The sequence below is a fragment of the Protopterus annectens genome, chromosome 5.part0 (genome assembly GCF_019279795.1).
Source record: "Protopterus annectens isolate FY-2018-M chromosome 5.part0, PAN1.0, whole genome shotgun sequence".
In the NCBI taxonomy this organism is placed as follows: domain Eukaryota; kingdom Metazoa; phylum Chordata; order Ceratodontiformes; family Protopteridae; genus Protopterus; species Protopterus annectens.
In genome coordinates, this window is record NC_056735.1 from 732,607,823 (window position 1) to 732,631,016 (window position 23,194).

Sequence of the window (23,194 nt, forward strand, 5' to 3'; positions counted from 1 at the left end):
GGTATGACTATACATTTTTTGGCATTTAGCTTTAAACCATGGTGCTGGTACCAGTTATCTGTCTCTGTGAGACCTTTTTGAAGGATGTTTGTGTCAGCTGGAGAGTCGATTATGGCGCCCAGTTTGCAGTCGTTTGCGAACTTGGTGAGCCATAGTCCTCCCACGTTTGCCTGTACCTCGGAAAAGTATATACCGAACAAGAGTGGTCCCAGGACAGAACCCTGTGGGACGCCACTTGTGACCAGTTTCGAGTCTGACATGGCTCCAGCAACTCTCACTCTGTGGGTTCTGTCTCTGAGCCAGTTTGCGACCCATCTTGTGACATAGGGGTTTATATTTAAGCTGGATAGCTTATCTATGATGCCCGAGTGGGGTATTATGTCAAATGCCTTTGCAAGGTCCAGATAGGCTGTGTGGACTACCTTCCCTTCATCTATGGCTTTAGTGACTGTTTCAAAGAAGTCAACCAGGTTCAAAAGGCAGGATCTGCCCTTGACAAAGCCGAACTTGGTAGGATCTAGTGTCTGTAGGTCCCCAGTGTCTTTGTTTATGAGCTCCATGATGCATCATCTTCTGCCTTTCAAGCTAAATTGCCCCTTGATAATATTTGCGCTGCAGCCACTTGGTCTAAGCCTCATACCTTTATCACACATTACAAAGTAGATGAGGCTTCCAGGGACAGGTCTTACTTTGGTTCCACGGTACTGAAGAACGTACTTCCATGAGCCACCCAAGATTGAGGGTGCTAGGGACGCTACCCCATCAGTGAGAATAAACTGTGAGATTTAAGAACTTCACATAAAGAAGTTATGTACTTACCATAACGTTCCATGTGAGTTGTTTATCTCGCCTTTATTCTCAAGTCCCTCTCTCCTTCCCCCTCCTGGCTGAGTGTTGAGTTAGAGGCTAGTACCATCCTGGTTATTCAATATTTCTTCTTCCCCTTCGGGAAGTGTTTCTTTGTAGAAATAAATAAAAGGGTATATATATTGTTTATTCGCAGCAAACAAGATCTGAGGTAATGCCAGCAGTGCGTTGTGGGATAAGGGGCTTGGTCTCGAGCTACTGGCAAACCTTGAGCTTTGCTATCAGCCGTGTCGGAGCCGAGGATCGGCTCCGAACCCATCAGTGAGAATAAAGGTGAGATAAACAACTCACATGGAACGTTATAGTAAGTACATAACTTCTTTTTTTACCTTATATTTGGAGTGCAGTGCACCTTGATGTGCAATATCTTTACATTCTGTAATGTCTTTTTATTGTACGTTCTGAGTGAGATAGCTTGCACTGTGGTATGTTGTACTGTCTCACTGAGCTCCCACAGAAAGATTGGACTGTGTTAATAAAGGATATAGATGTATATGGTGATTTTGCTGTATTAGGCATCCCTCACACACAACTATATTTTATTAGATTAATATGTCAAAATGTATTTTAACGTAAAAAAAATGACAAAGGCTTCCAACAGAACACTTTTCCTTTGCACATCATCTAAACAGTCTAGTGCTATGGTACTTTATGGATTAAATAATGAGCATAATTGTATTTTTTTTCTTTCTTGATGTTTTTAATTATTTGTTGCATTATTTTACCGGTGTTCAATAAAATAAGATGTTTAATTGACTCTGATTAATTGTAATTAAAGTCACTGTTGTAATTAATTTCTTCTGGAATTTTTGTATATATACTGGTGTGCTATGTTTGTTTTTTAATCTCCTTGAAAATCTGGTTAATGAGACACCATGGGGATAAACTATTTTGCTGGAAATATTTGTCATTTAATTTAGTTATTAATGTAATAGTTTATATTTATTGTAACTTGTCAGTGCCTTTAAAGATTTGAGCTGATGTTGTTAATCTTCTTTCCATTCATCACCGATGGGTTCGGTCCCGAGCCCTCGGTACCGAGTCGACCTAATACCAAGCTCGCGCCAGCCAAAAGCTCTCGAGCAAAGCTTCTATCCACAATGCCCTTCTCCTTGTTACCTCAGATCTTGTTTGCCGCATAGCCGTAAAGTCACATTTCAGCTGAGCTGTCAGCTAAGTGGAAACTATTTTGATATCTTGTGGAAAAATGTGTCTATTTTCTTGTTGTTTGTGACTTATATTCATTAATCTTTATGTTTGCAGTTAGATTTACACCTTTTTCACTTCTACTTCTAGCCGTTTGGTAATCTTTTAAGTACCATTGGTGGTACGGCCTTCTGTCTTTACCCTTGTGGTATCCCTTGAAAACCATCGCTGGTATTTCTTCTCTTCCCTTTTTCTCTCTAGTTGTGTGTTTTTGACTATTTGGATAGATACTGTGTGTATTTAGATAGGTTTAGACAGAGAGAAAGTAGAATTTACATTTTTCTCTGAAGTCTCTGATTGTTGTGTTTAACTTTTCATGATGTCTGATAAGTAGGGTACATCAGGTTTCAAACATTGTAGTTCGTGTAATGGTAAACTTCTGAATAGTCACGATTTTGTTTATTGCTTGGGGGTGTTGCAATCTTTTGGTGCAGCCTCCCTGTGTGATTTGTCAAAGTTTTAGCCAGCACACTCTGAAAGAACGCAAGAATAAGTTAATGCTACAGGGCCTACTTAAGTCGCCCTTTTCAGAGGCCCTTTCTGTGACTGAGGTCTCAACCCCTCCTAGGAAGGATAAGAAAAGGGCCCATTCAGTTCCCTCTTCACCCTCTGGTGACCAGGGTAAGTCTGTAAAACCTAAAGTGCAAAAACTTTCTTTGGAGCATAAATCTGCCTCGTCTGCACTGACCTCGTCTGCTCCAGGTACTATGACTGTTACTATATCTGCGCCATCTTCGGCTATGATACGATCTCTGGCACCGACTATAGACCTCACCTCGCCTTCTATGACTTCGGCACAGTGCATGCCTTCAATGCCTATCTCTGCAATGATGATTGAACCTCCCGTATCGGCTTCGAGTGCCCCTTCGGCACTGAGCTCTTTTACGGCCCCGACAAGAATGGATTTGACCCCACTGCTCCCTGTCTCCAAACTTGAGACATCAGTGCTGGTCGATTCCACACCACGGACCTTATACTCTCCGTCCATAGATACGTTTCTAGGCCAAATGTATAGCTCATTCCTAGATCGACCAGTCTCTCCGTCGGGAGTATCTCCAGCTCCACATGGAGCCTTTCAGAACTTGATGCGGTGCGTCTTGTGGATCAGCTGTTGGCAGCCAGGGGGATACCCATGCTTTCCAGGACCCATCCTCCTGCAGGACTTGGGTTGACTTCTCCATGGACTCCATCCTATTCTCCTCCTTTGACCATTCTGGTTCCAGAGCTTCCTGCTCTGACGTCCTTTTCGGAACCCCCCCCCCCCACACATCTCGACGCCAGCAGTGGACCTCATTGTTGCTCTGAGACCGTTCTTTTGGGTCCTTGGTTCCTGTTGAACCAGTCCTTTCTCAACCCCGTGATTGAGCTGCAGGCTCTTCGGTTCATGGCACATTTCCTAGTGTTTCTTTGGTTCCATCCTCAGCGCCTGGGAGCTTTGCACTGATCCTGCTTGAAGCTCCATCCTTGGGAGCGGGTTCAACGGAGCGGGTGTGACCCCAGTGCTAAGGTGGTTGTTCTCTGTTCCGGGCTCCAATCCCTCTTTCGGCGGACCTGCTTTCTATGTGATGAAGAGGGTGCTTGCTTCTGGAAGCATTCCGCCGATGTTGGAACCTGAGATTTCTCCCCCTGAGCTACAGCTGCCACAGGTCACCTCCCCGGTACACTGGGCAGGGAAGCCACAGGGAACCCCCTGTATAGGGTAGCCACTCTTCCGAGTCCTCGTCAGAAGACCCCACTGAGGAGCCCCCACGGAGGAGATTATGCAAGAGGAAGCACGTAGACTCACCTGAAGAGTCTCTAACAGAGGACACGGATTTTGATGACTGTGAAGCGTCCCCACAGTCACTCCCTGATGTCTCCTTCGGAGACTTCCTTGAAATGCTGAAACAGAGGGGTGACTGGAAGCCCACTAATCCCTTTTCTGAGGAGTCCGTGTTCCTGCAGGCTTTCCATGCCAGGCCTTCTACCTCTTGGGTGACCCCGCCTGCAGATGAGCTAGTTCAGCTCATGGTGCAGCGCGCCTGGAAGAACCCTGATTCTGTTGAGGTAATCCCTTGGAGACCTGACAAGATACTTTCTCCACCTGAGGAAAACCCACATTGATACAAAGGTTTATCAGTCGATGCTATGGTTGTGGCGTTGGCCATGAAAAAGTATCTAGCTGAAGATAGTCCTACTGTCCACCCAGCCAACAGAGAGTCCTGGGTCATGAACAGATTGGGGAAGCAAGTCTTAGCATCAGCAACCTTTGCCATACAGTCCCTGATCTACTCGGCACATTTTATAAGGCTCCAAAGAGACTTGATCGCCAAACTCTCTGGAACACTCGCAGGACAGGTGTCTGATGAGGTAAGGGACAAAGTTGCCTTTCAGCTCGCAACCCTGTAATCGATCTTCAACTCGTCCATAAGGTTGCTTTCACACGCAACCGAAGGGGCGGCTAGAGCTGCGGGTTCAGGCATAGTTATGAGACATCATGCTTGGAGGCACATTTGTGACTTTGTGGATCCCTTCAAGTCTTCCTTTCTGAATGCTCCCATTGTAGCATCTTCCCTGTTTGGCTCCAAGGTAAAGGATACTCTGGCCAGGTGTGAGCAGGACTGTAAGACCCTGAATGCCATGAATGCCATAGGTCTACGTTTTTCCAACCGTCCTTTTCCAGGAACCAGAAGAGTGGAAAGATGTGGCACAAAAAATGTCAGGGTCACACGTGGTGATGATACCCCCAGACCCAGAGGGGGTAACAATTCTGAAATACGCCCTATCGAGGCAGAGGGGATCCATGTAATCAAGGCCCCGGAGACTCCTTCTCTGGGCAGCCTTACCAGCGCTCCTGAAGAGTGGCCCAATTGCTTTCCTGTGGAAGCTGTCAGGGGTCGTTTCTCTCTGCACCAAGCTGCCTGGCACTCTTATTACCACTGATCGTTGGGTGCAGAATATCATTACCAGAGGTTACACCATTCCCCTTATCACTTATCCAAAACTTCCAATGAATCTTCCCGATGTTCCACCCAGTCAGAGGGAAGATACAGCTTCAGAAATAAAAAAGCTGCATCAAAAAAGAGTCATCCAACTAGTCTCACCAAACCAATGCGGATCCGGATTTTACTCAAGATTCTTTTTGGTGCCAAAAAAGACTGGACTTGGAGATACACTCTGGATCTCAGCAGCTTGAGCAAGTCTGTTGCCCAAATGAAATTCTGGATGGTCACAGTTCTGTCCATTCTCCCTTTTCTAAGGGAGGGCAATTGGATGTGCTCGACAGATATTTGGGATGCGTATTACCACATCAAACTGGACAAACACTCCAGGAGTCTACTTCGCTACCAGCTAGGAGCCAATCATTACCAGTTTTGTGCCCTGCTGTTTGGTGTCTCTACAGCCCCCCTGAGTGTTCACAAAGTGCCAGGCAGCGGTTACAGCTCACTTGAGATTCCAAGGATTCCGGGTGTTTCTATATTTGGACAATTGGCTCCTTACCACCACCACCAAACATCTTCTGGTAATGGCCCTGCAATACACCCTTTCTCTGGCAGAAATTTTGGGGATAACTGTGCACTGGGAGAAATCCAACCTTACTCTGGTCCAGTAGATAGAATTTATCAGAGCAGTCTTCGACACCCGATCCTGTCTGGTGTCACTCCCAACTCACAGACTCCAGAGTTTGAGGCTTCAGCTCCGGTTCATACTCTGTCAAAATGAATTCTCGGCAAGAGAGGTTCTTTAGGTCCTAGGATCCATGGCAACTTCCATACCAATAGTGCCTCTTGTGAAACTGCACATGCAAATTCTTCATTGGCTTCTTCTGTCTCAGTGGTTCCCGAACCATCACCCTCTATGTTTTCAGATTCAGATAGCATCTGATGAAGTGTTCATATTAAAACGCTTTGTGTATCTACAGCATTTATGCTTTTATTTTTGTCTTTGTACTCGTGAATATATTAGGTGGACTACAACAGAGTCTTCTACCCTTATTTGGCTATTTCTCCTGTGCGAGGATTTATTGCATTCAGATAACCAATTCTTGCAAGCAGGACCTTCTTTGGTGGATGAGGACAGACACACAACTTTGGAGCCACCCATTCCAGCCCCCTCAGCCCAAGGCCATTGTGACCACGGATGCTTCCCTGATAGGGTGAGGGGCCATTTCCAGGGAAAGGCAGTCCAAGGCGAATGGTCCACATTGGAGGCCAACCTGCATATCAACATTCTAGAACTGATAGCGGTGCTGTTAGCGTTTCAAGCATTCCAACCAGTTCTCCCCTCTGGAATGACTGCAATTCAGTCAGACAATATGCCAGTAGTCTCGTATATCATCAAGCAAGGAGGAACCAAGTCCTATCCCCTGTGTTGAAAGGCCATGAGAATTTGGCAGTGGGTGTTAGCTTCCAACTGCTTTCTGATAGCAACGCATATCCCGGGGAGCTCCAACATGATTGCAGACAAGTTGAGCAGATGTATTCTCTTGCCCCACGAGTGGTCTCAATCCTGAAGTAGCGGCAGAAATTTTCAGCGGTTGGGGCCAGCCTTGCTGTAACCTCTTTGCCTCCACATCGAACAGCAAATGCAGCGGCTATTTTGCCCTATTCCTCCCAAAGGGGGGAGTCCCTGAGGGATGCTCTGATTCAGGATTGGCCAACGGGACTTCTTTATGCCTATCCCCCCATTCCTCTGATTCCACAACTCATAATGAAAACTATTCAGTTGAAATGCAAAGTGATTCTCATAGCCCTCCTTTGGCCTTGACAAGTTTGGTTCCCCTTCTTTCGACCTCATCTGTTGTATCCACCGTGGATTCTGGACCTTCTTTCAGACATGATTTCTCACCCCCAAGGGTTGAGTTACCCGAATCTGTCCAGTCCCAAGCTGACAGCTTGGTTTCTTCACTTCCTTTAGTTGCCAGGCAGGATGATCTCACCTCACCTGTTTGTGACGTTATTCTGGCTTCTCATAAACCAACCACCAGAATACTATATCGGGACAAATGGAAAAGGTTCTCTATTTGGTCAAAGGAAAAGATGCTAGATCCGTATTCAGCTCCAGTCACATCTGTCTTGCAATATCTGTCTAAGTTTTCTGAAGATGGAGCCACAGCCTCTACCATATGAGTACATCTGGCGGTGATTTTAAATTACCATAATGGGCTGGAAGGTACTCCTCTCATATCACTGTGTTTATGTAAAACTTTTCTCAAAGGAGTTTCTCACATTAGACCTCCAATCAGACAGCCTATAGAGCCATGGAACCTCAAGTCAGTTCTCCAGTCTTTGACTCAAACCCCCCCTTTGAACCTGCAGCGAAATGTGACCTCAAATTCTTGTCATGCAAATCTCTCTTCTCAGTAGCCATCACATCAAATAGATGAATTTCAGAGTTGCAGGCATTGTGCACCAAAAGACCCTATCTAATCTTCCACAAGGACAGAGTGTTACTCCAGACGAACCCATCCTTTCTCCCCAAAGTTGTTTCTGACTTTTCCATCAATCAGTCTAGTGACCTACCAATATTTTTCCCAAACTTTTCTAATAAAGGAGAATACTGCCTACATTTTATTTAGACATGACCAAAACAATACGCAAGACCAACTTTTCATTTCTTTTTCTGGGTCTAGAATGGGAAATTCTGCCTCCAAGGTCACTTTATCAAAATGGCTAAGGGACTGCATATGTTTCACTTATTCATTTGCAAAAGAACCTATGCCACAGAATATTGAAGCCCATTCCACTAGATCTATGGCAGCTTCTGTAGCCTTCCATTCCAGGACTTCTATGGATGACATTTGTGCAGCAGCCACTTGGGCTAAACTCCACACTTTTATCAGTCATTACAAATTGGATGTGGTTTCCAGAGGAAGAGCTGCCTTCGGCTCAGTGGAACTCAGGAACGTTCTTCCATAAGGGACGCCCAAGCATCTCAAGGTAGCTAGGGATTCTGTCCCATCAGTGATGAATGAAAAGAAGATTAACAACATCAGATAAAGAAGTTATGTCTTACCATAATGTTTCGTCTGTGTTGTTGATCTTCTTTCATTCATCACTTCCCACCCTCCTTCCCATGCCAAAGGCTCCTGGGGTATTCTTTGGGTCTAAGTGGTGTCTTAGGGTATTTGTGCAGAAGTGGCCTCTGCTTTACTTGTATAACATGGGCAAACTCGATCTGAGGTAACAGGGAGAAGGGCATTGTCGGTAGAGGCTTAGCTCGAGAGATTTTGACTGGCGCGAGGTTGGTGTTAGGCAAACTCGGTTCCAAGGGCTCAGAACCGAACCCATCGTTGACAAATTAAAGAAGATGAACAACACAGATGGAACTGTATGGTAAGATGCAACTTCTTTTTTCCTAAACATTTTTGTTTGCATTAGTAACTTCTCATTTGTTATAAGCCATTTTAAGGAAATGGCTTTAAGTCATTTCCATAATCTTGATTTGTGTAACCTGTATAACTGTTAAGAGGCCTTGCTGGTGGCTCAGAAAGGTTCTTGAACTTGTTAACTTTCCCATGTAACAGAAGAATAAATAAGAATGACTAATCATTTACTGTCCGAACTTGAAGTTTGTAGACGCTTTTTTGTGAGCATTGCAAGGAGTTTTATAGTGCATGAGTTTGCCTGTTTTTTAAAATTTCATTTAAAATGAAAAATCGTGTAGTAGTGTATTTAAGATTTTAAATGCAACTGTGTGTACTCTTATGAAAACATCTGCTAGATATTATAGCATTTACCTCTTAGATTCACCCCAATGTTACTGTGCATTTGGTATTATTCTGCTACTTTAGAATTTGTGTTTCTGTGTTTGAAAGAAATTCTGTCTTTTGATGTTTTATTTATGCTATTTCTTTTTAAGGTTGATGATACCATTAAGATAGCAGTAGCCATCCTCTCTGATTTGGCTGGCTTTCGCTCTTTTCAAAAAAACTCAGATGATCTCTTGGAGTCGCTAAGAATTTATGAACAGGAACAGTTTGACAACTGGTCCAGGGAGATTCAGTTAGCATTATCCGATCGCAAATCTGGCATCAGGTCAGTGTAATGTATTGATCTTTATAATGATATTCACAACGTGTATGTATTTTTATGTGCTTTGTTGCCCCTGTGCCTGCTAATCATCAAGCCTTCCCAATGAGACTTTTCCTGTTTGTTCCCCTGTACTAGGGATTTACTCAGTACATACAGGGATGAGAGATGTCTGGGAGAGCCATTATATGGGCCTCCATAAGGGCTGCTTGTGCCCTCAACGGCATCCATACAAACATGCTCATTGACAGATCTAACCTCACCATTTAGGCAGGGTGGCTGAACCACCTGCAACACCATGAAAACCTACATTGCATTTCCCCTATATGAAATACCCCATTATATTAGCTAAAGAAGTTTACCACCAGGTAGTGGCTTGGACAGCCTAAGGCCCACCCACAGGACACTCCTGTAACAATGCCTCCACTCTGAGTGATTGTAGCTGTATGCCTCTTGCTCTGCCCCACCTTCCCCATAGAATGGGCATGCTCATACTTCCCTGCCAACTCTGTCAGGTGCCTGAGCTGTTAATTGAGCTTCGGCCACCTGAGCCTGTAGTTGGGGCTTTATCCATTTACACCACTTGAGATGGTTGTATACACAACGTATAATGATTGTACATAAATTAATTTATGGAAAATGTTTCTAAATTTGTATTTATTAAAGGTTGGATTTTTATTTGTATTGCATACGATTTTGAAGACCACCAGACTGGCTGAGTGTTCTTTTTCTAGTATTCACTAATATAAGCAGTGTTATGTATTTTCTGTACATTCTTTGTTGTCCTTTTCTCAAGAATAGTCTTGTAGTGTTGTGTTCATGACCATTTAAATGTTTTGTCAACTGGTAGCTTGAAAATGAGAAAAGTACCATGTTTGATGAAGGCAACCACTATCAGATTCTGACTGGATAGTTGATGCCGTTATTATTATATGAAACTGTCTCATTGTCCCTTGCATGTTTTTGTAATTTTCATTGATAGTGTTTTGGAATGGCTGCGGCAGATGACTATACAGAAGTTCTGCTTCAGCTGGTTTGCTAAGTGATCTTCTGCATTTACCTGAATAAATACTTTATTGTTGCACAACAGCTGTGTTTATGATACCTGTATAGCAAGACATATGTTGATTTCCCTGTGGTTTGACTATAGATAGAGCTGTCACTAAACAATTTAACTACTTTCCTTATAAATGGAAACACTCTTAAAATGACAAACTTAGGTAAATAAAATGAAAAAATAAGCTAACCTTGAGGTACATAGGGAAGAAACACTAGATGAACAGAATTCTGTTAACAGCTTGGACATGGGAGGAGTCTGCAGGGGAGGTTTTGTTGTGAATTGGCCATTGCCAAGTTATCCTTTCCTAGAAGAGATGAGTTGGTTGGTCCCACTCCAAGAACTGTATTTGGAGATGGCTTTGTGTAGCAGTTTATCACGTAGTGACCTAGGCACACAAAAACTGGATGATAGAAGAAAGTTGCTGTAGCTTTTCAATACAACTGCAGCGAAGTATGTGCCTTTGTAGTACAAAGCACAGCAGGACATTTTCACTGTTTAGGCTAGCTTGCAGGGGAGAGGGTTGGGAACATATATTTGCAAAATCCAAGCTTCTTTAAATGATGTCCACTCATAAGCTGTGACTTTAGCCTCACCTCCTTCCAGTAGTTGACAATTTGTGTGTCTTTGAAAGCCCAGTCTGTTTCAGAACGATGAGACTTCTGCAAGGGGATGATGTAATGATGTAATACATGTCATTTCATCGAGGTCATGCATGCGTAATAGTATTGTGGCACATTATTTTCTCATACAGCACCCCAAAGTGGTATAAAAACACCAACAGAAAAAAATACTTAAAACGGCAATAGGAGGCAACAAGGAACACTGTTCTTTGTTGCCTCCTGTTGCCATTTTAAGTGTTTTTTTTTTTACATTATTTTCTCATTTTCTTTTTACTCATGAGTTTTTATTGTTTTTCTTGAAAAATTTAACAATTAATTACTTGTAAATTATCGAAAGAAATATTAAAATGTAAATATTAACAGGAATAACTAAATATTTACATTGGCCTGAGTATAAATTATGAAATAAACCAATCCAAGACAGTTACAAATGCTGTTTAGACAAAAGTTTTTTTTCCCTCCTAATACAGTTCTTTCAAGAAGAGTTTGAATCCATTCTCAATGTTTCTATAAGCTGGGTTACTTTCTTCCATGAATGCTCTTCGTGTTTCACTGTTGCAGTCATTACATTTGGGTAATCTGCTGGCAGGTTACACTCAGTCAGCCTGAATAACAAAGTCTTGGGTCCTGCGTTGGTTGCCGTCTCCTCTTCCATGACGCCAGGTCGTCAGGGGTATAAAACATGCAGCCAACGCCATTTTATTCAGTTTTTCTTGCCGCACGGTGCCCGAAGCAGAAGCAGTTCGCAAGTGCCGGTCGGCCGACCCCTGAAGTTTTCGCATTCGAGTTCCAGAACCAAAGTCTTAAATTAAAGCTAAGTACCCCGGTGGGGAAACTTTTTCTTGCTTCTTACCGATGTCAGTAAAAGTTAATAATTGCATTAATACTCAAACCAAGGCAGAAAAAAACAAACTGATAACTCCACAAAACAGGAACAGTGGCAGGACAGCAGCACCAGGAACAACAAAAAAATTAAAACTTTAATAAAGTAAAGCACTTTTCATTTGAATAAAATAGACAAACTTCATCAGACAAATAGTATCAATGATACAAACCTTAAATACTTAAAACAACTAAGCACTCAATTAAGCAATATAAATAAGTAACGTCCATTTAAAGAAAAAAGGGGCATTTAAAGAGAACGAACCACAAACATCACCTATAGTACAAAATATAATTCATGATATAACCATTTCCTATACAGATACCCATAGCACAAAATAAATACATAAACAGGTGCTCAAAATTCTGAACACTAAAAACAAGTTGAAAATTAATTATAGACTTAGTGTCATCTTGTTAAGGGACAGCTGGTGAGGGCTGCTCGTATGGTTACTTTAGACAATGATTTTCATGCGGAATGTTCCTTTTTAAAGAACATGTTTCGCCACCGGGGCTACCCAGATCAAATGGTTAACAACATTATTGATGAAGTCTCGACGAAACGCCTGAGACGTGTCTATAGTCCGATACTTGATTGTGCATATACACAATACCAACACGAGGACACTAATGTTGCAACACAAGATGCCAACAGACCCCCTGCGTTTAAAACACAAGATCCTTCGTTTATTACAACGTACAACATTAATAGTAAAGACTGTTTTATATCTTGTGTAAAAACTGGGCAATTTTTAGGAGTGATCCTAGCGTTTTCCAAAGTGTAGGTGACCGACCTACGGTAATTTATAGGAAAGCTAAAAATCTTAAAGCATTTTTTGAACTGCATAAACAGAGTCCAAGTAGGACTGTTGGCATGTATAAATGCCAATCTTGCAGTTTTTGCCAATACATTATAGAAGCTAATAGATTCACTGTGCATGACCAACAGTACACCCTGAAGTGTAGAGTTAACTGTAATTCCAGGATGGTCATTTATTTAGCTCAGTGCCAGTGTTGCTTAGCTTTTTATATTGGCAAAACGGAGAGGCATCTCCGTGATCGTCTCTACGAGCACATTTATGCTGTTAGAAAAAATAAACCTGAAAACGCTTTGGCTAAGCACATTTGTTCTAACCCTGATCATAGTTTTAAATTTATAGCAATTGATCAGATTTGCCAGATCCCTAGAGGTGGTCCAGTAGGTTTAAAGTTGGAAGAACTCGAACTTACTTGGCAGACTAGACTAAATGCATACACTGTGCCTGGTCTAAATGAAGGCTGTTCCATTAGTAGTATATTCATAGTTTCATAGTTTAGTACTAGGCTATCTGCCTTGGGGCATTTGTAAGCCTAGCCATAGTGATGTGGCTTTTGCCACCCCATAAAATGGTACAAAAATGTACAGAATAAATTTAGAATACTGTGCCTCTGTCTAGTAGTGACACAATGAAGGTCCCCTTATATAATATAATTAGTTTACTGTGCCCCTGTCTAGCAGTGACACAGATGTGATCCCTGGGGTAAACTTACGATCTCCCATCCACTCATCAAGATTTCTCTTGAAGAGAGTCAGTGAAGGGCTGTGCCTAATATGAACTGGGATCTTGTTCCAAAGCATGGGAAGCCTCTGGGTTATGAATCTATCCCTCCAGCATGTCCTATTCATACTTGTGCCGAGGTTTAAGTCTTTAGCTCTCGTGGTCCTGATGGATTTGGATTTTTTGAGATGGAGCATGTCCATCAGATCCTGATTGGACATGGCCTTGTACTTCAGGCAGAGATCACCTCTGAGCAGACGGTATGCTACTGAATAGAGCTGATGTTTCTTTAGTCTGGCAGAATAAGACATATGTTGGAGACCCTTGATCCTCTTGGTGAGGTACTTTTGTGGTCTCTCCAGCTGTTGCAAATGCCGGGTGAGGTACACGCCAAATGGGGCATTGTACTCAATCATGGGTCTGATGAGGGAGGAGTATAGGGGTACAATGACATCCTTGGATCTGGATGTGAATCCCTTCATGATGAGGTGTGCAAGGTAGAATGTTTTTCTAACCACTTTGGCAACGTGGGTGTCAAATGAGAGGTCGCTGTCGACTTGGGTCTCTAGGTCTCTGATTACTTTTTCCGTACTCAGTGGGTTGCTGTCTATGTGATAATTTGTGGGCACTTGGTTTTTCCCAAAGGGGATGACTATACATTTTTTGGCATTTAGTTTAAGGCCGTGACTCCGGCACCAGTTGTCCATTTCTGTGAGGCCTTTTTGTAGGATGTATGTGTCTGCTGGTGTATTGACTATGGTGCCTAGTTTGCAGTCATCTGTGAACTTTGTCAGCCACAACCCTCCCATGTTTGCTTTAACATCTGAGAAATAAATGCCGAACAAGAGGGGTCCCAGGACAGATCCCTGTGGGACACCACTTGTGACTGGCTTTGAGTCTGACATTGCTCCAGCGATTTTAACTTTATGGGTTCTGTCCTTTAGCCAGTTTGCAACCCATCTAGTGACATAAGGGTTTATGTTTAAGCTGTTGAGCTTATCTATGATGCCTGAGTGGGGTATTGTGTCGAAGGCCTTAGCCAAGTCCAGGTAGGCTGTATGGACTGCTTTGCCCTCATCAATGGCTCTAGTGACCATTTCGAAAAAGTCAACCAGGTTCAAAAGGCAGGATCTGCCCTTTACAAAGCCGAACTGGGTGGGGTCAAGTGTCTGTTGGTCCCCTATGTCTCTGTTTATGAGTTCCATAATGATTCTTTCCATAGCTTTGCAGACCAGGCTGGTTAAGTTTATGGGGCGGTAGTTCCCAGGGTCTGTAGAGGTACCCCCCTTTGTGGAGTAGGACCACTGTTGCTGTACGCCACTGTTCAGGTACATATCCTGTAGTAAGGCTAAGGTTAAATAGCATTTTTATGTGCGGGTTTAGCTCCTCTTGGAGTTCACGTAGCACGCAACCCGGGATACCGTCAGGTCCCATTGATGCTGTGTTTTTAGCTTTGTTGAGGGCGGTTCTCACTTGGACATCTGAGATGACAGGGAGATTACATTCAGCTGGGATAAGTATTTCTTCTTTTGGGGGTGAGGGAGGGAGAAATTTGCACTGAACCTGTCAGCCAGAATGTTGGCAATATCTGTGGGTTCAGTGTATTTTTTGTTGTTGTGAACTAACTCTGAGCATATCTGAGGGTTTCCGCCCAGGTTTCTAACATAGCTGAAGAAAGCTTTGTGGTTATCTTTAGTGTCCTTAGCGATTTTTCTCTCAAAGTTGGCCTTGGATGTTTTTATGAAAGAACATAGTTTTCTGCTAATGTTGATCAGAGATGTCTTCCCTTTATGGGATTTTGCTCTGACGTGCAGTAGCTTCCTTCTTTTGTTATACAATTTGTTAATGGCTGAGGTCCACCAGACAGGACGCTTGCCTTTGGTGGAGAGGGACTTTGATTTATTTGGGATTGCATGATCCATGCATTCTTGGAGATGTCCATAGAAAGCATTTGTGAAGGATTCGGCATTGTGGGATGTGGTATCCACTGGCCCAGTGGGCTTAAAGGATACCATCTCAGTCTTAAGAAGAGTGAAGTCTGCTTTTGAGAAGTTTTTCACTGTGGTCTTTTGTGCTGGGGGTGGATGTGGGATATGTATATCCAGGGTGATTAGTCTGTGGTCAGATCTCACTAGTGAGGGGTATACCTCCGGTGTGGAGCATTTTGTCCCCATGTTTGTGATGATCAGGTCTAATATATTATCTCCCCTAGTGGGAGAGGTGACTAGTTGTTCCAGTGCATTCGAATTTATGAATTCCAGGAACCTTTGGGCTAGGGTGTTAGGGCTAGAATAATGTACCCAATCTATGTTTGGGTAGTTGAAGTCTCTCAGTATGATGGTATTTTGTGATACATTCATATTCTCCAATGTCTTCAGGAAGGTTGAGTGGGGTTCCTGAGATTGGGAGGGTGGTCTGTAACATGCTACCAGTTGTATAGCAGTTTTGCCTATGGTTAGTTGCACCTGTATGGTCTCTGATGCTTCATGTGTTGCTACTAACCTGGAGGTGTGGGTGTCCTTGATGAATATGGACACTCCCCCTCCCTTTGTGGTTTGGCCCGGGTTTTGGGGCCGAAAAGCATGATACGAGGTATAGCCTGGTAGCGTTGCACCTGTATGGTCTCTGATGCTTCATGTGTTGCTACTAACCTGGAGGTGTGGGTGTCCTTGATGAATATGGAGACTCCCCCTCTCTTTGTGGTTCGGCCCGGGTTTTGGGGCTGAAAAGCATGATACGAGGTATAGCCTGGTAGCGCTGGGGTGCTCTCAGGAGCCTTGAACCAGGTTTCAGTTACTGCACAGACGTCTATGTTCTCCATGCTGAGGAGTGCATCGAGTGCCTGCATCTTGAGATTTAGACTTCTGGCATTGAACAGCATTACCCTTAGTTTTTTTCCATTTTTGTTTTCTAAGGAGGTGGGTTTGTCTTTTGAGCCTTGCCTAAAAAAGGCACTATGGGGGTGGCAAGAGCCTTAGCCAATATCCGGAAGCCTAGTGGTGACAGGTGTAAGCCATCCCTTGCGAAGCAGAGTGGCTTGTCCGACATGTCATCCCAGGCAGACAGACATTGGATCCCCTTAGAATGACACCAGTACTTAAGCCAGTTGTTAAAGCTGATCATCTTGTCTTTGTATTGTAGCATCATTCTTGGTGAGGGCAAGATGCTGCTCAGGGTCAGGGTCATACCAGCCTGGGCTACATAATCATAGAGCTCCTCTATGTCTCTCTTCATGTAGTCCAGGGAGGTACGTCTCAGGTCATTCACGCCAGCATGGACAATGACGGAGTCATATTTGTACTTGCTTTGGAGTGACCTGAGTGCGTGTGTTATGTGGCGGATCCTAGCTCCCGATAGGCAGCTCACAGTCACCCTCTCCTTGTTCAGCCTGGTAAGCGGGACATCAGTGTGTCTGACTACAGAGTCACCTATTACTAGTGTATCAGGCATGGTGTTTGGCCTTAAGGGCTGTGATTGGTTGACACACTGATTTATTGAAGTATGTGTTGCATGTGTTTTGTTTTGAGGAGGTGGATTTTTGGATGTCTGCTTTGGGAGCCTCTGTTGTTTTGGTAAGTTTTTTTATTAGAGCCTCCGAGTATGTCTTTGTGTTTTTATGTGTTTGGTTTGCAGTTGTGGTTGGTCTATGTGGGACTGGGTTTGTTGTGTGTGTGGTTACCATCTCCTCCTGTCTGGTCATGCCAGCCCTGAGTTGAGAGAGTTAAGCCTCCAGTTTGGCTATATAGTTGCATCTCTCACATGTATTTGTGTTTGTTGGGAGGAGGAGAGGGTTGTCTGTGTACATGAGACAGTTGTAGCATTGTCTCAAGATACCCAGATTAATCAGCTGAACTGGAGAGGACGCCAGTAATCTACCACTCGACATGCTAGAACAGTATAAGGGAGTGCTGTGCCTTTAAGGGAAGTGGATATTCACAGGGGTGGTAGGTGGATGGTAGTGCTTTACTTAGTAGGAGAGTGCTTACTTAGTAGAGAAGTTTTGAGAACAAGTGCTAGGCTTATAATATAGCGAGTAGTCTGATTATACTAAGAGTAGAGCTTCCTTAAGGGAAAATTTGAAGAGCAGATTTGGCGGAGCCAGAAGAAGTTTAACCTTGTTTAACCGGCGCTGAGCAAAGCCGTGCAAACGCGGATTTTAAACAGGGAATTACAAAAGAGCTAGAAATGGTCCAAAACAACCAATTACTACAGCTCTTGTGCTGAGGTCACTTCCTACAGGGACAGGTAGGCTGCTCAAGGCTCCCCACTCCCACTGGTGAGCAAAGAAACTTCCTTCTATCCAAGTAAGGTAATGGACAACACAGGAACTACACCACAGCCCAGAATACAGCAATGCCTGTAAACTGGTCTAAACTAGTCGAGGAGAGGCTGGAAAACAAGGATTTTTTTTTGTTTTTTTGATAGAAACACACAGAAAATGCAGAAACAGTGATAAATCAGTTACACAGGCTAGCACACTTTAGTGGGCAGCCTCAACAGTTAAATTAAACAAACAAACAAACTTTCGATCAAATTAGACTAAAAAGTAACTTTAAGTGCAGATTTTAAAATAATGCAGCAAACAGCTAAAAAACAGTTTAAGCTTGTTCAGGTTAAGCTACATAAGCTATTCCAAGTAAAAATCAGCAAAGATACTTAAATCCAGAAAGTAGTCACTTTTCTGAGTTCTCTGTAGCTAGGACCACTCTGCAGGACCACGTGTTTCAGGGTAATTAAATCTGGATTCAAAATATTTTGAAGCAAAAAAATATCGACGCTTAATAGTGCGTTGGTTAAATCTAGCACAAAACCGACAGCAAGGCACGTTATGATCTGGGCCTAGGCAAGGAATACAGTACAAATGAAAATCCTTATGAGGTATTTGCTTCCCACAAGTAATGCAATTATTAACTCCACAGAACAGGAACAGTGGCAGGACAGCAGCACCAGGAGCAACGAAAAAATTAAAACTTTAATAAAGTAAAGCGCTTTTCGTTTGAATAAAATAGACAAACTTCATCAGACAAATAGTATCAATGATGCATACCTTAAATACTTAAAATAATTAAACACTCAATTAAGCAATATAAATAAGTAACGTCCATTAAAGAAAAAAGTGACATTTAAAGAGAACCAACCGCTAACATCACCTATAGTACAAAATATAATTCATGATATAAACATTTCCAATACAGATACCCATAGCACAGGTGCTCAAAATTCTGAACACTAAAAACAAGTTGAAAATTAATTATAGACTTAGACAATGTCATCTTGTTAAACTCATTCAAGCAGAGAACAAGGACATTCTACTTCAACATCTGGCGTTTGTAAAAAGGCTTCTAACATGCCTAGGGTACACAATAAATGAAAAGAAATCACAACTGGTATCCTCTCAAAAAATTACATTCCTGGGTACAAGCTTGAATACAACTGCCCAGATGGCTTACCGTACACCAGACAAAGGCAACTGACTACATACTTCAAATAGATGACAACAAAAACCCAGTTATCTGCAAGACAAATTCTGCAGGCTTTGGGGTTCATGGCATCATGCATTCTTCTAGTTCCATATGCAAGACTGCATATGAGGAAACTTCAATGGTACCTAAAGAGTTTATGGAGACAGCATTGTCATAGTCTGGAAACAATGATTCTTCTCATTCCCTGCCTACAACAGGAGTTTCTTTGGTGGGCAGAGACATATCACCAAAACAAGGGACTGTCATTCACTCTACCCCCTGCCACCCAAACCCTAACTACAGACGCATCAGACTATGCTTGGGGGGCCTACCTGACGGGGAGATGCATTCAGGGCATATGGAGCCCAAAACAAATGCATCTGCATATCAACCAGAAAGAGATGCTAGCTGTTCAGAATGCCCTGACAGCCTTCAGAGACTTGCTTCATCCAGGACAACTACTGATAAAGACAGACAACACCACAGTTATGTGGTACATAAACAAGCAGGGGGGTACACATTCCTACCTCCTTTGCAGACTAGCCATGACATTGTGGAACACAGCCTAGACTTACTAAGTACATCTTCAAGCTCAATTCCTGCCAGGAAAACAAAATACTCTGGCAGGCAATCTAAGCAGAAATCTTGTGGACCCGCACAAGTGGAAACTGGATCCACAAGTCTTCAGCATGATAACACAGAAATGGGGGAGACCAGACGTAGATCTTTTTGCCTCTCCCCAAAATTATCAACTGGACAAATTCTGCACAAGGACTTATCACAGATAAACATGGAAAGTGGATGCCCTATCCTTCAGTTGGAAAAACCTGTCAGTCTACGCCTTTCCCCCTCTGCCTCTTCTCTCCAAGGTCTTACTAAAGGTCAGACAGGAAAAACCAAAAATTATCCTAATTGCTCCGGACTGGCCTCGCCAGCACTGGTACCCAATTCTAAGGAATATGTCTCAACTCCCTCCTTGGAACTTGCCTCATATACCTCATGTACTGTCTCAGTAGAACAATGAAATTCTGCACACTCAGCTCCATACTCTGAACCTTGCAGCATGGTTGATCATGTAATTATTCAAACACCACCACTCACTAAATCTGTTATGGATGTCATTTTGGAAGCCAGAAGGCCTAGTACTAGAAAATCTTATGCTGATAAGTGGAAGAGATTCTGTGCTTGGAACCAAGCACAAGAAACGGACACAGCAAAACCAAATATCCCTTCGATTTTACAATACTTGACTGAGATGCTTGACAAAGGCCTATCCTTCTCTTCAATAAAAATCCATGCCTCTGCCATCTTGGCTCATTACAACATGGAGCCTCCCATTTTTTCTCATCCTCTGCTAAAACAGTATCTTAGAGGGCCAAAAATTTAAGGACTCCCAAAAGATCACCAACTCCTGCATGGGACCTCAATTTTGTGCTGAAAAAACTCACCCTGCCTCCATTTGAACCAGCAGCTACTGCGGATATAATGTTTCTATCTTGGAAAACAGCTTTCCTTTTGGCAATCACTTCAGCAAGAAGGGTTTCAGAACTACAGGCTCTCATGGCTGTGGAGCCTTTTATTACATTTTACCCGGACACGGTGTGCCTCAGGACCAATCCTTCCTTTATGCCTAAGGTGGTATCCAGTGTGGCTCTTAACCAAACTATTCATCTGCCAACATTTTACCCAAATCCGCAGAACAAGGGGGAGCGGATTCTGCATTCATTGGACGTACACAGACAACTAATTCTACTTAAACAGGACCAAATCTCTAAGAAAGTCTGAACAACTACTTGTGGCATTTGCTTCAGGATCGGAGTGGAAGGCTATATCAAAGCAGACTATTTCTAAGTGGATAAGCAACTGCATTTGTTTCTGCTACTTGCATCATGGTAAACCTGTACCCAAGAGAATCAGGTCACATTCCACCAGAGCTGCCTCTATCTCAGCAGCCTTTCTCAGAGGAGTTCCAACCAAAGACATTCTAGAAGCTGCTACTTGGAGCTCTGTTCATACCTTCACAAAGCATTATCATTCGCCTCTCTTCTCTAAATCCAGGGCAGGTTTTGCCACTGCAGTTTTGCAGGGCCTTATAGCCACTCCTAATACTATCTAGTTCCATCCTCCCATCCATAGCTTTGGGATTCTACCCAAGTGTAACGACTGCAACAGTGAAACACGAAGAACATAGTACAGTTGTGTACACTTACCATAAATGTAGATGTTCGAGTGTATTCACTGTTGCAGTCCGGGTTACCCACCCGCCATCCCCCTTTTTCTATAACTTCTCTTTCCTTCACTATACTCTAAAGCTTTTGTGGTGTATTTGCTTTTAGATGAAGGTAAAGTTTATGTTGCTAAAAATGCATTTTCATATATTACTGTTTATATGTATATGTATATGTATGTGTGTGTGTGTGTGTGTGTGTATATATATATATATATATATATATATATATATTTTTTTTTTTTTTTTTTGCTCCCCATTTGAGGGGCACCGGACATCTGGGGCAAGAATAACTGAATAAATTGGCTTCGGCTGCATGTTTTATACCCCTGACGTCATGGAAGAGGAGACAGCAACCGACGCAGGACCGAAGACTTTGTTATTCAGGCCGATTGTGGGCAACCTGCCAGCAGATTACCCAAATGTAATGACTGCAACAGTGAATACACTCCAATATCTACATTTATGGTAAGTGTACACAACTGTACTTTCTTTTGTTTTGACTTCCATCAACACATTTTCATTCAGTAGGTTTAAAAATTCTTCAAAGACTGGTTCAGAATTAGAATTCCATTTCCTAGAAATACATTTTCTGGCCACTACTAGAATAGTCCATAATAAATATAAATCTTTTTTATTCATTTATGTTTTTTTCAATAACATTCAGTAAAATTAGAGATTTTGATAATATAAAAGTATCTGAAAATAAAGCCAGCAGAAAATTACTAATATCCTCCCAATATTTTTTTAAGTTTAATGCAGTCATGGAATATATGTATCCATTGTAAGCATCTCCATCAATTTACACTGTTAGCAGAACCAAGTTTACTTAGTCTATTTGGTGTGTAGAATGATCTGTGCAGAAACTTCCATGTATATATTCTCCAGAATTGAGAATTAGATGTTAAAGTAATAGAATACAATAAATTGGTTTTATTTTCTATAGATAAATTAATTGAATGACCTTTAGTAATAAAATTCCAGTAATTTTGCCTGAATTTAACTTTATAATTTATTAGTAGTTTGTATAGGGTTAGAGGTTGTATTTTTCCAGTTATGATTATCATATATGATTTCATTTAAAAATGTTATAAAACTGGGTTTATCTTTAAAAGGAGAATTACTAATAGTTCTGCACAAATCATATGCATGTAGTACTACACTTTGAAGTATTAGCCAGTCAGATGAAGATAAATCATTAGTATTTATTATTTGTTGGCTATCAATTACTTATAAATCTTTAATACAATGTTGCCAACAAATAATTTTTTTGTTTCCCATGAAATGAAGACATTTTTGTGTGACTTATTAAAAAAGGTTTTTGTGGAGCTGAAAGGAGTTAGAATATTCATCCAAATCCTTATTTCTGAATTGGTCATAATACATTTTTTAAATGTGTTAAAGATATAGACAAGGATTCACGAAGCCTCCGTGTAAGAGTTATAACACTTACACGGAGGCTGCAGTTAAACGGAGTGATGTCAGCATGCTTTGCATATTCATGAGAGCATGCAGAATCACACCTAAGTCTAACATGGTCCATGTAAGACAGTAGGGGGCGTGTCAGTAGGCCGAGCCCTGCAAGCGGACACGGCCCCAGAAGAGTAAACACCCACAACAGAGTCCACGGAAATGTGAATAAACAGAACACAACACATGCCCCCACAGACTATGAACAGAAAACATATAAATAAACACGTTTTATATATTTTTTAAATTGTAAAAATATTTAACCGTGAGTGGGCTCGTTTATGCGTGCCGTGGCGCAGCTACAGTTAGCAGTCAGTGGGAAAGCATATAAGAACTAAATATGCAAAATAAGCCAGGAAGCAATAGCATAGCGGTAGAGATGTTGGCTGAAGAGCAGGCATTCATGGTTCGAGCCCCCACAACACCAATTTTTTTTTTTTTTGCAAAATAAGCAGGAAACAAGTCCCTGACAAATATGTACACATAAAACCACAATTTATATAAAATGTAATGAAATAGCCCATTTATATTGAAGAAATGTGAGGTAACAAAAGAATAAAAAATGCCAGATGTGCTCATAGCTGAGCTACAGTTTAACAGAGTGAGTGCATCTGCCCGTAGATGAGCAGTGGTTTAACTGGTGCAAAATGAGTGCCCGTAGCTGAGAAGTGGTCTAACACGCTAAATCTATGTGCCCCTAACTGAGCTTAGCGTAATATGCGTGCCGATAGCCAAATGAGGCTTAAAGCAGCGTATCCCGTTTGCGCGGAGCTGCGCACCGCGCAAACAAGCTAACCGACGGGCAACGTTGAGCAAGCCGTATCAAAACTGCCTTTACACAGACACACACCC

At 42.3% G+C, this 23,194-nt stretch overlaps 1 protein-coding gene across 1 annotated transcript in view; it reads left to right on the plus strand.

Moving 5' to 3' along the window:
- The window catches only part of DYNC2H1 (dynein cytoplasmic 2 heavy chain 1), a 6,555,988-nt gene that overhangs the window by 1,070,836 nt on the left and 5,461,958 nt on the right, over nucleotides 1-23,194 (plus strand). Inside the window, exon 12 of the mRNA XM_044072582.1 lies at nucleotides 8,914-9,089. Coding sequence (XP_043928517.1) covers nucleotides 8,914-9,089 — 176 coding nt within the window. The remainder of the gene's footprint in view (nucleotides 1-8,913; nucleotides 9,090-23,194) is intronic.